The sequence below is a fragment of the Rhopalosiphum padi genome, chromosome 2, assembly GCF_020882245.1.
Source record: "Rhopalosiphum padi isolate XX-2018 chromosome 2, ASM2088224v1, whole genome shotgun sequence".
NCBI classification, from domain to species: Eukaryota; Metazoa; Arthropoda; class Insecta; order Hemiptera; family Aphididae; genus Rhopalosiphum; species Rhopalosiphum padi.
This window is the reverse complement of record NC_083598.1, coordinates 51,230,046-51,246,133: the sequence shown is the minus strand read 5'-3', so window position 1 is coordinate 51,246,133 and position 16,088 is coordinate 51,230,046. Positions and strand designations below refer to the sequence as shown.

Genomic DNA, 16,088 nt, shown 5'->3' with positions numbered 1-16,088 from the left:
AATATGTTTATAGTTTATACATTATACATACAATATCCACTAAGAAATTTTACTATAAATATAGTGTCAAATAGACATAGCTATACCACACTCATAACGTCATTGATTTTTTAACACATTTAATAATAACATACAAATATAATAAGTAGTCAAACTTTTTTAAGTTTTAAAAAACACCTCTTAAATATACCTCTTTTTATGTCATCCACATCCCGCGTTTAAATCTGCTCTAGATGCTCTAATATTCGACAACACGTATTTACCTAAAAAAACATCAATTATTTTACATACAAATATCAATAATATAATGATAATGTATATGATGTGGAATATAGCATTGAAGATTATTTTCTAAGAGTAAGCACTTTAATAGGTATAATAATATGACTGTATACTACATTACCACCATATTCACTTCTCATGAGTTATACACAGTTACCCATTGCGATATCTCTTGAAATAATGGAGATACCATAATTATGTTTTTTTTAAAGACGCACAAAGACAAAAACTACAAGTATTTCATGTTTTAATTTAATTTAATGATTTGGTAAAAAGTTAAAAAAATAATTCTTTATTATTAACTTAATAATTAAAACAAAAAATTTAAGATAGCCATTTTGTAGTTTATTTTTCTGAAAATGTCGACGTTCCAACATTTTATTTTCATTAATCTCATGGTTTTTAATATTTTTTCTAGTATCAAAAAAAAAATTGTGATAATTAAGTGACAGTGTTATCAAACACTTGGCCCACGGGCTCGTGCCCGTATAATAATACAAACATATTCTCAGAAAAATAAACTCTACATAATAGCAATCTTCGATTTTTTTTAAACTTTTTTACCAAAACGTTAGATTAAATTAAAATATAAAATACTTGCAGTTTTTGTCCGTTGTCCCTGCGAATCTTTAAAAAAACAACATAATTATGACATCTCCATTATTTCAGGAAATATCATAATAATGGATAAATCTTCACAGGACACTCTTTATATATATATATATATATAACTACTGTTAAATATTCATTTAACAGTTATAGTCTATGTATTATATTTACTAAACGTTACTGGACTAATTCGGCATCGTAAAACAATTTGCAAAATATAACATATGTATTATAAAACTTAGCAACTTACAAAACTCAACTTTGGGGCTAACGGGGTGAGTATTATATGGTCCACTTGCTGGTTATTTTAAGCCAAGTGAGATTATGTTTTATAACAAAACAAGTACTTAAACTTAATATAAAATAAGTTGGGCTGAGATTTTAATGAATTAAAAATTACAATAAATAATACAAAAATGTCTTAAAAATCTAAAAATATGCATTTTAAAATTGCGTTAAAAATGTATTTATTATATTTTATATTTATATAATGAAAATGCATTATACAATGGTAATTTTTTTTTTTCTGAATTCACTTTAAAATACACTAAAATAGAAGTTTATTGTTATTGCTTCTTCAAAATTAGTCTTATACAAATATTAAAGATGTGAAAAAAGTTATTATACAATTTTATATTATCCTGTATCAAATTTGCTTGTTATACATTATACCGCGAAGTAAAGATTGTAAATCATCAAATAAGAAAAAAATCGAATACCGCTTTATTACGAACAATTAATTATAATATATAATATTATATAGTATAGAAATATTATATCAACGGGGCCAAGCCAATCTTGACAACCTTATCCGTTCCCGTTATTCAAATTAGATTTTTCCGTGCACGTTGATCGACGCATGGATTTCTACAGTTTTACATTCATAATTCATATATATATTATAATCCATTTCGAAACGAACTTTGCACTATTAGACATGTTAACATTGACTTTTCGACTCCTTGTGTACGCGCACAGTCGGTTATTGGACTGTCGACGATTAATTATAGATCACGTGATCGATAAAAAATATTTTATTGCACAGTTAATATATTTCGTGCGTGATACACGTGCGCTTGTGATTTTATTATTTATTTATATTGTATCTTTTTCGTTTTTTTTTTTTATCACCAAATTTTTAAAATATTTTTCTCCGACGAAATAATTATACTAATAATAAAAATACTCCGCGGAGTTGCATTGGAATTCGTGCCTTGTGACGTGATTGATTGCATATCTTATAATATATTATATTATTATATATATAAAAAAAAAATAAAAAAATAATCTTATTATCGTGCGTAGGTACATGCGTATACATATTATGTATTATTGTGTATGTACATATCATAATAATATATATATGCACAATATATAATGTACGTTTCACGCTTAATTATAGAAACAGACCGTAATAACTTTTTTCTGCATTTTTCAGACGTTCTTTTGTCTTAACTGCGCGTGGCACCGCCCAGTGGTGGTCGTCGAATTAGTATTGTGTACATGTAGTTTTGTGTTGACTGTAGTGTTGTCTATACGAAAATAAGTCATTTAATAAATATAAGCCACGGAAAATTGGTCATTGGATGGCTAAAATGTTTTTTTATTGTAATAATACGTACAATACTTAAATAATAATATGATAATTAAAGATTGTATTAAGGACATTAAGGTTTTGTTTACAAGATATTTTTTTTCTGCAATAATTTATCTATGATTTATTCTATATATTTTAACATTCGTTTATTGGTTACCTATGTTGTTTCTTCCTAGGGATTGGTGGATTTTGTGTTTGACGCTATAGCTGCTCAAGCTCCCATTTTTCTACATTCAACGAATGCGTTTGACTGTTAATTGGACTCCACTGCATGCTGAACATTTGGTTTTATCTTCTTTGCTCATATAAAATAACTGTGAAAATAAGTTTTTTGTTATATTAGATATATAAAAAGACAAAGGCATAATTTTTTTTGTGGGTGGGGGGGGGGGTGGTGTCAGGGTGGTGTGTGGTTGCACTCCTTACTTTTAAAATAGTTCCAATTGGCCTGCGCCCTGTTGAAACAATACACAATTATTCTATTAATATAATTAAAATTAAATTGTATTTTAATTTTTATATTGACATTTATCAATATTGGTACACTGTCATTAACGATTAAAACTTTAAACTACATTGGTTATAAACAAATATCGTGCTATAGTTTTTTATTATATACCTGGTGAAATTTCAAAATGACCTGCTTGAAACCTTGCACATCTGGAAAACGAAATGACGCCCATGATAAGACAATTTGCTGATCAAGATTCTGGCCTTAAATTTATCATTCCGATTGTGCACGATAGATCGAATTCTTATTCTTTAAATTTCTAAGTGTGCCTACAGAAACCATATTATTTACTATCCTGTGCCTCGTAAAAATGTAAATTTCTTTTTTTCAAATGACCGGTTCTCCGTGTCTTACTGCAAATGTATATAGTATATTACATTATTACATATGATTGATCTTATTGAAATATTGACGATGGTCCAACGCACGTAATCTTACAAAATTAATAATATGCCTATGCACTATACACCAATGAACATAACATTTTCTAAACCTAAAATTACTTAATAATGTATGGTATTATGGTATTCGTAGATATTATACATTTGTTTAATTGTTTTAATTTCTTTAAACTTTATCAAGAACAACTTTATCGTAACAGATTTGTTTAAATTTCCTAATTTTATTCTATGATATATGATATATGATATATATATATTTATTCCTATAGGAATTTAAGATAAAGTTAAGGTAACGAATATCCAATAATAATATGATATGAACATATATAAATTACCTATATTATATGTATTACGTTGTAAATTTGTAATTAATTATTAATAAATCTTTTAATAATTAAATATTAACTTATATATATAGTACCTACTTATTTTTATATAGAAACTACTTATAGATAAGTTGATTTATCTAAACTAAAAACTCAAAAGTAAAAATAAAAAATTTAATTAAGGTTATATAAATAAAAAATGTAAAACGTAAATTTTTGTTAAAAATTAATACATTTTGTTAGTTATAATTTTTTTTTATTAAATTATATCCCATAATTATTGTTAGTGAAAAAAAGTTATCTTATACGTTCTGCAATTTGAATGGTGGCAACCCTATAGTAAAATAATATGCGTGATACATTGTTGTGTGCTAAACTCTGTAATATGACAATATATGTCCTATCCCAATCATTAAAATTTAAAAAGGTTCGAAACTCATGTCATGCAGCAGTGAAAACACTGAAAACAAAATTGAATATAATACACCATAAAGAATAATGTAGTTATTTTTAGTTAGTCAGATTTGGCCTTTGGAAAAATGACGTCTTTATCGAGTTTATCGTGTAATAATATATAAGTTTACTACTATTACAGAATTGTTTAGGCCTTTAGGGTCATGTAGGTTTCATTCGTAACATCGAAACCATAGGTATACAAATAAACGAATTAAATCCGACCGATTGAACAATCGTGACACGTAGGCGATCCAAGGCGCGACTAAGTAGCCCCTTTAAACCTACCTAAAACTGCAAGTCAAGTATTGATACAGATCCATATTTTAAAAAGTATAGGTATTTAAAATACATATTTGAATACTAAGAAAAAAGTACTATTTATAAATACTTTCAAATAATTCTAAATTGTTTAGGTACTTACATACAATTTTTTTTACCTTTTCAATCATCTGAACCATATTTGTTTTAGCATTTTCATGTATTACATTAACTTTGTGAAGCATTTTACATCGTATCATTTATTGTAATTATAAATTACTCATCTGTTTTCTTTGTCGAGGTATTTGCAGGATTTTCGGTCACACAAAAAAAATATATTATTATTGTAAATATATAGACAGGTTATACCTATGCATTTTGTTTTGATCCAGAAATTGAGAAATACTGTAATAATTGTTTAAAAAAATATATATAAGTTCTTATATTCCTTATCACATAGGATATTATTATTATTATTATTAATTTATTATACATATGTTAATAACTGTAAGTCTTGTAAGTGTAACCTATCTAGACTTCATTATTCTTGACTATATTTTCCGAATTAAATGCACACGTCCGTTTCTTATTTATCTTTTTATTTAACGTGATCGAATTGAAAATATAAAATAAATAAACCAAAAAGAAAAAGTATTTAACATTTTAAGTAGTTACTTAAAAAATATTTGAATACTTTTAATTAAATATTTTACAACTTACACATGACTAACCTACGATGAGACTAACCACTGGTCTGGTTTAACGGTATCTCCTATGGCCCTTAGGTCATAACTTATAATATTATTAAAATAAAAATATATCAAAATCATTATTATTAGGTACAGTTTTAAAATATTTCAATTGTAAAACTACGATTTCATGGCATCGAAATCAGATAATTTAAAAGTACACCACAGCAGCGAGTCCATTTGGCCGATTAAGATTCCGCAACGAAGGTTTAAAAAACGAAATCTGGCGCTAGGACTATTGTTACACGAATAGATACAATAAAAGCACAATCTTTTCAGTGGTCATGCGTTGCATATTTTGTCTTTTGAATGATACAAAATTCTAAAATCCACAGATTTTGAATGACATTGTTCATTTCACTGAGGTGGTTCGTCCAGTATTTATTGGACATCAGAAGATTACTATTTACGAATACATTACATAATATTATGACATAATAATTACTTGTAGGTATATAATAGCAAGTCTAATAAGATATTTATTTTCTTGTAAATACTCATAAAATGGAAACATGGGGTAGGCAAATAGGCTGTGTAACAATATCAGAATAGAAATCAAACATCTATAAAAGTATATATAATTTTACATACAAATTGTATACAATATTATATTGATCGGAAGTTATTTTTTTACAAACAGTCAATCATTATTCATAGTTAAATTAATTAGCATTATATGTATTATAATCTCATTTACGCTAACTATTGAAAATTACTAATTAGTAATTAGTAAATTTATTTATTTTTAAACTACATCAATCTCACTTATAAATAACAAAATAAACAATAAAAAAAAAAAAAATCAAAACAGCATTTATAGTAATTTTGTTCGTGAAGTTAATATAAATTAGGATTTTTTTGGAGAGTTTTTAAAACATAAATTTGTCAGAACAGGAGTCTTCTGATTTGTACGACTAGCACAACGTTTGGATGGGCTTACTATTTTTTTTCTAGAACTGTCATCTCCAGAAACTAAAACAATCAAATAAAAGTACCTGATTAAGTATTGATATGATTATATCATGATGATACAAATATTTGTTAGTAAAGTCATTTACCAAAATTACTGGATCTTACTGGCGTACGATTCCTACGAATTGTTCTACCTCGTTTAGTTGTTGGTGTAGGCGTTTCTAAAATAAACAGCAAATTATTATACAAATATTTTTACAACTTATATTATTTATTTAATTTACTTGGAGATGGTTTTGTAGGTGAATCTTCATGTTCAATTGTCGTTTCACTGCCAGTTTCTTCGTGGGCAAAACTACTCTGTAAACATTTGGCATTTGAACAAAAAATTATTATACAATTATATATACATAATAAGCTTTTATTTATATTATAAAAAAAGTTACCTCACTACGAGGACTCAATACAAAATCATCAATAGTTGATACATCTTCAGTCTTTTTTACTTTTGGAGAACTTTCAATTTTATTAATATCTATTTTTCGTTTCCTATCTTTTTCTTTGAATCCTTCAGCTCTTGTTTCTTCTAGCTGTCTCCTCTCTTCTTGTTTTTGGCGATCTAAACAATTTTGATTAAAGTTATTTGAAATTTAGATAAAACTATTTTTTTTATTCTTACATTTGCTTTCAATTTCATCATCATCTAAAAGTAACGAGACAACTTCTTTTGGTTTTAAGGTATCAGGTTTTAGATTGCCACCACTAATAACCATTCTTTGTATCTATTGACAGTTTTAGTAAATGATTTGTCAGTAAAATTGTTCATCATAAAAAAATTATATTAATTTACATACTTCACTTTTTTCTTTAGCTCTCTGTAGTATTCGTTCTTCAATAGAGTTCTGGGTTATAAGCCTATACACGGTAACCTAGAATAATATAATAAAAAGCATTTTACACCATTATTATTATTTTTTAATAAGTACTTATGTATAGAGCTGACCTGTTTAGTTTGACCAAGCCTATGAGCTCGATCCATTGCTTGTTGATCAACAGTAGGATTCCAATCACTATCATAAAAAATAACAGTATCAGCAGCAGTCAAATTTATTCCTAATCCTCCTGCTCTCGTACTTAATAAAAATACGAAAATGTCAGACCTGAAGAGTAAAAAAAATTTAAACAGGTTAACATAATTATTTAAATTTAAAATTAAATAAGTATTTAATACAAAGTAAAATAAATATTGAAGATTTTGTAGGGAGAAAATAAGTGATAATAATTTATAAATGTTGCGTTGTAAACACTGTTTAGTATTTACCGATTTTGAAAGTCAGCAACCATGTCTCTTCTTTCAGATATTTTAGATGAACCATCAAGTCTCATATACCTTAATTTTTTGTACCACATATATTCCTATAAAGCACAAAATTATGTATTAAAAAAATAATAAACACAAATCAAATTCTTTAAATTACCTCTAAAATATCAATCATTCTTGTCATTTGTGAATAAATTAGTACTCTATGGTTTTCTTGTTTTAATTTTGTTAGTAAACTGTCCAAAATTTTCAATTTTCCACAGTCAGTAACCAAACTTTGTTTATCTAAAATTAAAAAAATTATTTATAGCTATTTATATTAAAGGACTTCAATATTCATACTCTACCTGGTATGTTAATGTTGGACCATCCATTTTGAGGCTTTAAAGCATTTACGCCTCCTATGTTTTCACATGACCATTGAGTATGACTAAAACTCGAATGACCATTGTATATTAAACTATGGCCTTCAATAGAATCACAAGTTTCGTGCCGTTGCCAGATATATGCAGCTGATCTACTACCAGGAACCCACAATTGACGTGCTTTTGTTGTTACTTTTGGACAATAAAAGTATATAAATGGAGGAAGTTGTGTTGGTTGACATTCATATAATTGTGATGGTCTAGGATTGTAGTTATTCAATGATATGTTTTCAACACAGATATTTTCCATCGATACATTTGTGTCGGAATTTGCCTAAAAATTTTAATTTTCTTAATCAAGCATTTAAATTAACTATGATGATCCACTGATTTTTACTCGTTTAAGGCGATGCAATTTGTGTTCCATTGTTTCATTTATATGGTGATGAAAATGAGTTGTATGAGAAATAGTACAAGTGTTTACAATCGGAGTAATAAATTTAAATGGCTCTGGTACATTTTGTTCAATAAATGGCCACAATACGCTATTTTTGTCCCAACAATTTTTCTCACCAATTAAGTTATTCATTTTTTGTTGTATCAAAATATAAAGTATTCTGAAAACAATGATAATTATTAGTTACAGGTGAAACCAACTAAAAGATATATTACCTGTAAAATAGTCCACCATTTGTTATCTGAAAAAGTTCAGTTGCTGACATTTTTAAAAGTCTACTAAAGCAAAACATATTACAACTCTGTGATTTATCTATAAATGAAAAATGGTCAAAAACTTTTTTATTAAAACAAGAATATTTTATTTAAATAAATTTAATATTTACCTTGATTTTTAGAAAAACAGCTATAGTGGACTTGTTCAACATTAAATATAAAAAATTTGTTAGCAAGTAAATGTTGTTTGCTCAAAAAGTTATACCTAACCGAGTTGTCAAAATAAATCATTTTAGGAACAATATATTCAGTAGGGCAAAAAAAAAAAGGTGATCTAGCTTCTCGTCTTTCAAATAGTTCTGGATGATTACAAACCTAAAAAAAAAAATAATAACTTATAATGCTATACTTTAGTGATTTATTATAGAAACTACAATATACAAACTTTTCTAAATTGCATCACTAAATTCATTAAATTTGATGTCACATTGGGCGAAGATTGGTAAGAACCAGCTGAATGTAATAAGTCTTCAATACGAATCTTTTTTCTTAAAGCTGAAATTAAGCAATTAAATAACAGTTCTTTTACAAATTGGAAATATTAATTTTATTACCCAAATATAACATTTTTTGGCGAGAAGTAAGTGGACAGTACATCAAGATTTCAATTTTGTCAGACAATTCGTTTTCAACATCCTTTTTTATTCTACGTAACATGAATGGTTTTAAAATCAAATGCAATCTTGATAAGTGTTCTAAAACAAAAGATAATTATACAAAAAATGTCAATTATTTATAAACTCTTTAGCATAGTAATAGCACATTGAATATAATTGTAAATGAAAATTATATTCTTACTTTCATCAATGCCTGTTTTGTTTTCTGCATGACTCTCAATATCTTTAGAAAACCATTCAGTGAATTCGTCATGAGAGTCAAACATTGTTGGCATAATAAAATGTAACAAGGCCCAAAGTTCAGCCATACTATTCTGTACTGGTGTACCAGTTAACAATAAACGATTACGGCATCTAAATGTTAATAATAGTTTCCAACGAACACTACACAAAAAATCATATTTTTAATAATTATTAATTTTTTTTTTAAACATAAAATACTTTAATACCTGTTAGTACTTTTGATAGCTTGAGCTTCATCAAGAACCAAATATTGCCATTTAATACGATTAAAATATTTAAAATCGCTCACAATCAATTGATAACTTGTTATAACAACATGAAAACTAGCTTCTTGTGTATGTAATCCTTTTTGGTCCCAGAATTGTCTTAAAATTTTTCTTTCCTAAAAAGTAAGGGTAATCAAAAAATAAACATAATTTAATATAATTTGACAATGTAAACTTTATACAATTAGTATTAAAGTAACTTTTTTCAACACAATTCTAACTAGGGAACCTAATTTATATCTAAATACATGTATTTAATAGAATAAACTATTGAAATCATTTAAGAAATGTGTACCATTTAAATTAGAGGCTGATAATCGATGGATTGGGGCAATGTTATTTTAGCTTAGTTCAAAATTATAATTAAATTAAACATTTTATATTTTTAGTTATATTCTTAAAACTACACACATTTTATAATTTAAAAATGATTAAATTGTATTTTATTTATCATGTGTCTGTCTATCGATAAAATAAAGTATGTTATAATAAAATTCTTTTTTACTTTCCAATTTATACCAAACACACTTTAGATATAGCCATGGTCGACCATGTGTTTAAAGCAAACACTATCTGAATGTGAAAATTGAAAAAATAATTATCAATATACAACAATAAAAATCATAATAAGTAAAATTTTGAATTGCAACATTCTTATGTATTGATAAATATTTTTAAAATAAGACAATAACATTTTAATTTTAGTCCACAAAATGTTATTAATTTTTTAATGTGGCCCAAAAGTCTAAAAAGATTACCGATCCCTAATTTAAATATTCTAATAAGAATAACACCCAATTAATTTGATAAATATCAAAAATGTTCAATAAAATTTCTCTAAATTTTGTTTTGAAGTGAAATTTTTTTTTAAATTCATGAGTAACAACTTTGTATTTAGTAAAGAAGGCTTTATTTGCAGATAAAGGTATTTTAGAGAATTATTATTTCATATCACTAAAAATACCTGTGGATTTCCCCAATATGGTACAACTTTAAAAGTAGGAACAAATCTTGCTATTTCTTGCTGCCAATTATGGAGTGTAGATGATGGAGATACAATTAAAAATGGACCCCAAACACCTATAATATCAAAATAACAATGTACTGGTATTATAACGTTTTTCTTTCTTTAATAGCTAACTCACGATATGTTTCTGCAATATGACATAAAAATGCAATAGATTGCACAGTCTTTCCTAAACCCATTTCGTCTGCTAATATTCCATTTATTCCCTATAATTGGAAAATTAATATTTATTACTGTCATTATCAATTATGAAATAATGATAAAAAAAAATTATACTTGATCATAAAGATTTGCAAGCCAATTCATTCCTTTTAACTGATAATGTTTCAAACTTCCTTGAAATATTGTTGGCTGTGGTCTTTCTTCATTAGGAGGAGGCATATTTATTTTAAAATCGGGATCATCAAATTCATTAGATTGCCGTTCATGAGCATCTAGTGCCTTTTGAGTATTTTGTAATGCTTTATCCTTATATATTTCACTAATTGTAAACATGAATATAATTAAACAATTGATAATAAAAAATGTAATATGAAGCATTTTAAATATTTTTATTTCAAATTGTATACACATTTAATTTTTATTAAAATTACACTATATAGCTTATAATTAGGGCACAGATGTTGTAGTACTAAAAAACTAGTAAAATTAATTGCAGTATTACACTAAAAAATACCAAAATTGCACATAAAATATTCAAAATTTCACTAAAAAATAAGAGCATTTTTTTATAAATGTTTTAAATTTATATTATAATCTAAAATTCTACCAAATATATATATATATATATATTTATGTTTTACAAGTTTATTATACATCATATAATCATGTCATCACCATATAATCATATTGTATATCATTGCGTTGCACTATAAGTATTTGTTATACATTTTCGAAATCAAACCCTCTTCGATTTGGAGCTAATAAGCTTTTATATCTCGAAAATTTTTGTTCCGCATTGGTTGATGTAAGCGAAGCATATTTAAAATAAGGTAAATTGTTTACTGTCAAGTTTTCAGATAAATCATCGAACCGTTTTCCTTATTCAGTCAGCATATCAATAATTTTAATAATGGTTTCAAATTCAGTATTGTTTTCAGAGTGGCTGAAGAACAAATTTCACAAACTATTTTTGTGTTGTATTAAATACCTACCAACTTGAAATTATCTTTATTTTATAAGATATCATAGATGTTAAGACGATTGTGTGTCAACTATAACTAAAATAGTTGTATAAATGAATAAACTCAATAAAATTGTAATAAAAATCCAAAAATTGCACTTAAAACTTTTAGATTTTAATTAAAATTTACATGGCATGCATTTAAAACGTACTTAGCAATAAATTGATAAAATAAAAAAAGTCTCAAATGCAACAACATCCGTACCCTACTTATAATAAAATAAGTAATGAATAATATATTTTTTTTCAAGATTACAACCTAATATTTTATTAACTAAATATTGTATTCAATCAATTATGGTTATTAGAGGTAATATAAGTAATTATAATGTTAACCTGTTATAATTTTCAATATGCATCAATCTAGGTATTTTTTCTTCATCTAATTGGTTTAGAATTCGAAGTTGTTCTTCAGCAGAACTTTGACCAAGCTTTTTTGACATAAAATGTGCGTATAACTCTGTTTGAGTGATTAGGAAATTTAATTTTCTTTGCTGACGTTTTGCCTAAAATTATTTAATTTAACAAATACAATGTAAAATGATTAAATTTTATATTTAAAATTTAGATAGAAAGAGACAAATGATTCTTAAAATCAAAATTATATTTACCTCCATTAACTCTACATCCATTTTTCTTTGTTCCTCTGCTTCTTTTTCTTGTTTTTTACGAGTCTCGCGTTCATTACGATCATATCGTTTCCAATAGGTTAACATTTCACGCGTTAAACGTTTTGCACGCCATACGTTTTCTTTCATATTTTTTTGACTCTAAACATATAATAATTTAATCATAACCTGGAGATGAGATGTGTTGTAAGTTATTATTAAATGGTAAATTACTCAACATATTAAAAATTCTTAATACATTTCACATACATGAACAATGACAGTATTACATGATTTTAAATAAATAACATGACATGTTTATAAATATTTTTTTATGAGATGAGACTATAGAATGGTATTTACTCATTAAAGTCTCCCTATCAGTGGCGACGTTAAATTTTATTTTCTATGAAGCAGCTATTTAAAATAAATACTCGCCTACTAATTATTACCCACATATAATCCCAATTCATAAGAATACAAAAAGTATTTGTAAATTATAAATGAGTCTAGAATCATTAAGATACCCATCCCAACTGTTAACTAAAGTATAATATTATATAATAATAAATATCTGAATAATTAAATAAACAGAAATAATATAAAATTAACTTATAATGAATCAGTTAAAAAGAGCAAACAACACCTCTCATTACATTTTTCAATAACCTATCGCAGAAGAAAGATAGTAAAAATAAAAATTATATAATAAATTACTTGAATAGCTTTTTGACGCAGATGCTTCATACAAGACTGAGCAGTACGACGACAAGTTATTAATATTTCTTTATGATTGTTATTTTTCATTCTATGTATCTATAAATATTTGAGAAAAATTTTTTTTTTATTTTCAATAAAAATAAAATATAATTATTTTTTACTTTTCCCATTTCTTTTTTTGCCATATGTAACCATAACTTCTTTCTTTTCATAAATATGACTTGAGCTGTTTTGGCTTCCAAGAGCGCTTTTTTCTTTTCTAGTTTTAATGTCTTAGCTGTAGGGCTCAATGACCGTGTTTTCCTTTTAGCAAGTTTTTTTTCACTTTCCGAATTCTATAAATATAAATTGATATATTATACATTAGTTATTAATATTATATTAATTTATTTAATATACCTTGTGTTTATGTTTAACAGTAGTAGGTTTTGTCTTTTGGATGGGTTTTTTTTTCAGTTCTGGTTTGATATTTATCAAAATTAGACAATAAACCAGAACTATAGTACCGACAACGATTTTTCTGTAAAGAAAATTAATAAAACCACAAACCAAGGCTTGTTATTATTTTTTCAATTGGTTTTAAATACTAATAAAATAACTTTTATCATTATCAACTTTATAAAAATCTTAACATATTAAAGGTCAAAAATTTAACAACATTATAGTTCATAAATATGAATTAAAAGTTGTTATCAATGATTAGTTGCAAAACAATTTCTAATTATATTAACTTATTAATCTCAAGAATCATAATTCTTATTCTCTCTACAATTACACTTTTTATATAATGTCTCCTAAATTTTTCAAATTTTGTGGATTTATATATATTTATATAATAACTATCAAAAACTAAAATTAGTAAAATTAAAATTGTTTTTTCTTGTTAAGTTTATGTTAAATGTAAATAAATAAATTGTACTTATAAGATTAATTAAAGTTTTCAATAGAATTATAAAATTGATTAAGTAAATTATATAAATTATGTGTATTAAATGATTTACATTTTTAGCAGAAAGAAATTGTTTTTGATATTTTTTTTTGTATAAGTGTAGCTGTATCATGATATGTAAGTCTTCTTCTGTTACTACATCGTCGGGATCATCTGAATCATCGTTATCCAGTAGAAGATTTTGTAGCCATAAACGATCATCACCAACATTTGATAAATTGTAATAACGAGAACGATCAGCAACAAGTTCTAAAATTTACAAATTAATAATTATTCAACTAATAACAATCTATATTTATTATGCTCAATAATCAATAGGTTTTTTGTGTTAAAAAATGCATCTATTAGTTTATTACTATTTTCTTTGGCTGTTGGAAAAAATCTTCTATTTTCCAGAGATAAAACAGAAATTCTAGATTTATCTTATACCTATAGCCAATTTATTTAAAAGTTTTTAAGTAAAGAACAAAAAAATACTTACCTTCTGAAGTCTCAAGATCACTAAAATCACCATCTAAGTCTGTATCACTTGAATCTTCCCTAAAATTACAATATGAATGAGGTGTTACTAGGCATACAAATATAAGATGTTTAGATTTCATTAATCTCAAGTTAACTATATCACTGGTCATAGAATAAATCTAATTTATTAACAACAGCATAAGAACAAGTATAAAATTAAAGGATGGTGAAAATATTGAACAGGTGGAAGACTTCATGTATTTAGGCAGCACTTTAAGCTCAGATGGGAGATGCAAAAAAGAAATTATAAAAAGAATATGCCAAGCTAAATTGGCATTTAATAAGAAAAGAAATATTTTTACTTCAAAAAGCATTGACCTCAATATCAGGAAGAATCTGCTAAAAACGTACATCTGGAGCATTATGTTATATGGATGTGAAACATGGATTATTGCAAGAGAAGAAATGAGAAGAATAGAGGCATTCGAAATGTGGTGTTACAGGAGGATGCAAAAGATAAGTTGGGCTGATAGAATCACTAATGAAGAAGTTTTAGAAAAGGTATCGGAAAGGAAATCAATGTGGAAGAGTATACAGAAAAGACGAAACGAATTAATAGGTCATATTTTAAGACATGATGGGCTGCTATTACTAATCTTAGAAGGTGTAATCGACGGAAAAAACCATAGGGGAAGACCAAGATTGCAATACATAAGTCAGATAATGGAAGATCAAGGATGTAACTCATACCAAGAACTGAAGAGAAAAGCTAGTGATAGAGAAGCATGGAAATTGCTGCAAACCAATCATTAGATTGAATACTGCAGAGAGAGAGAGAATAAATCTAATTTATTAAGAGCTCTAACTATGACACTAAGTTATTACTAACTACCAAGTAGGCATTAACAACAATACAATATAATACATACTACATTTGACAAAGTACAAAACTAAACTAAAAAAAAATATATTCTAAATTATAAAAATTACCCAAGAGGTGTTTTGAAAATATTTTCCACATGATTCAAGTAGGGTTCAATATTTATAGCTTGAATAATCTGTTGGTAGTGTAACGGTAAAGCAATTTCGTTGTTGTTCATTTCACCATTCATTATTAAAAATTTTGCTTTAAAAAGTCATATATAAATTTTTCATCCAAACTAAAAACAACCATGCCCGGTTAATTTATTAAAAAATAATAATATTTCAATAAAAATTAAATCATCAATAAGCGTGAAGGTAAACATCAAACTACCGGACATTCTAACTTTTGATGGCACGAAAATATTAATCAGTAACCACTAATCAGACTAATCAGAGTTATCAGTTATTATCATAGACATAATATATGTCTATGGTTATTATTATTAATAAAAAAAGTAAACAAAACTTTGTTGAACATATGAACACTAGAATAAGGAGACTAAACTCCGCTTCTGATAACGTCCCAAAATGAGTCGTACGATTAAACGGCCACAGGTAGCGCTGCGTATG

General features: G+C 26.1%; 2 protein-coding genes across 2 annotated transcripts in view; one reads left to right on the top strand and one right to left on the bottom strand.

Annotated features, from left to right (window-relative positions):
* The window catches only part of LOC132919344 (NEDD4-binding protein 2), a 40,923-nt gene that overhangs the window by 16,239 nt on the left and 8,596 nt on the right, over positions 1-16,088 (top strand). The window lies entirely within an intron of this gene.
* Positions 5,752-15,973, bottom strand: LOC132919343 (chromatin-remodeling ATPase INO80). The gene is given in 29 exon segments (XM_060980895.1): positions 5,752-6,161; positions 6,248-6,322; positions 6,386-6,461; positions 6,548-6,720; positions 6,781-6,883; positions 6,956-7,030; positions 7,105-7,261; positions 7,423-7,517; positions 7,580-7,707; positions 7,770-8,121; positions 8,185-8,404; positions 8,460-8,556; positions 8,630-8,834; positions 8,905-9,014; positions 9,074-9,214; positions 9,318-9,520; positions 9,586-9,761; positions 10,610-10,725; positions 10,791-10,878; positions 10,949-11,153; positions 12,192-12,361; positions 12,467-12,625; positions 13,181-13,279; positions 13,345-13,518; positions 13,583-13,633; positions 13,635-13,703; positions 14,185-14,381; positions 14,614-14,672; positions 15,585-15,973. Coding segments are annotated over 29 exon segments (4,020 nt in total). The 5' UTR covers positions 15,707-15,973; the 3' UTR covers positions 5,752-6,036.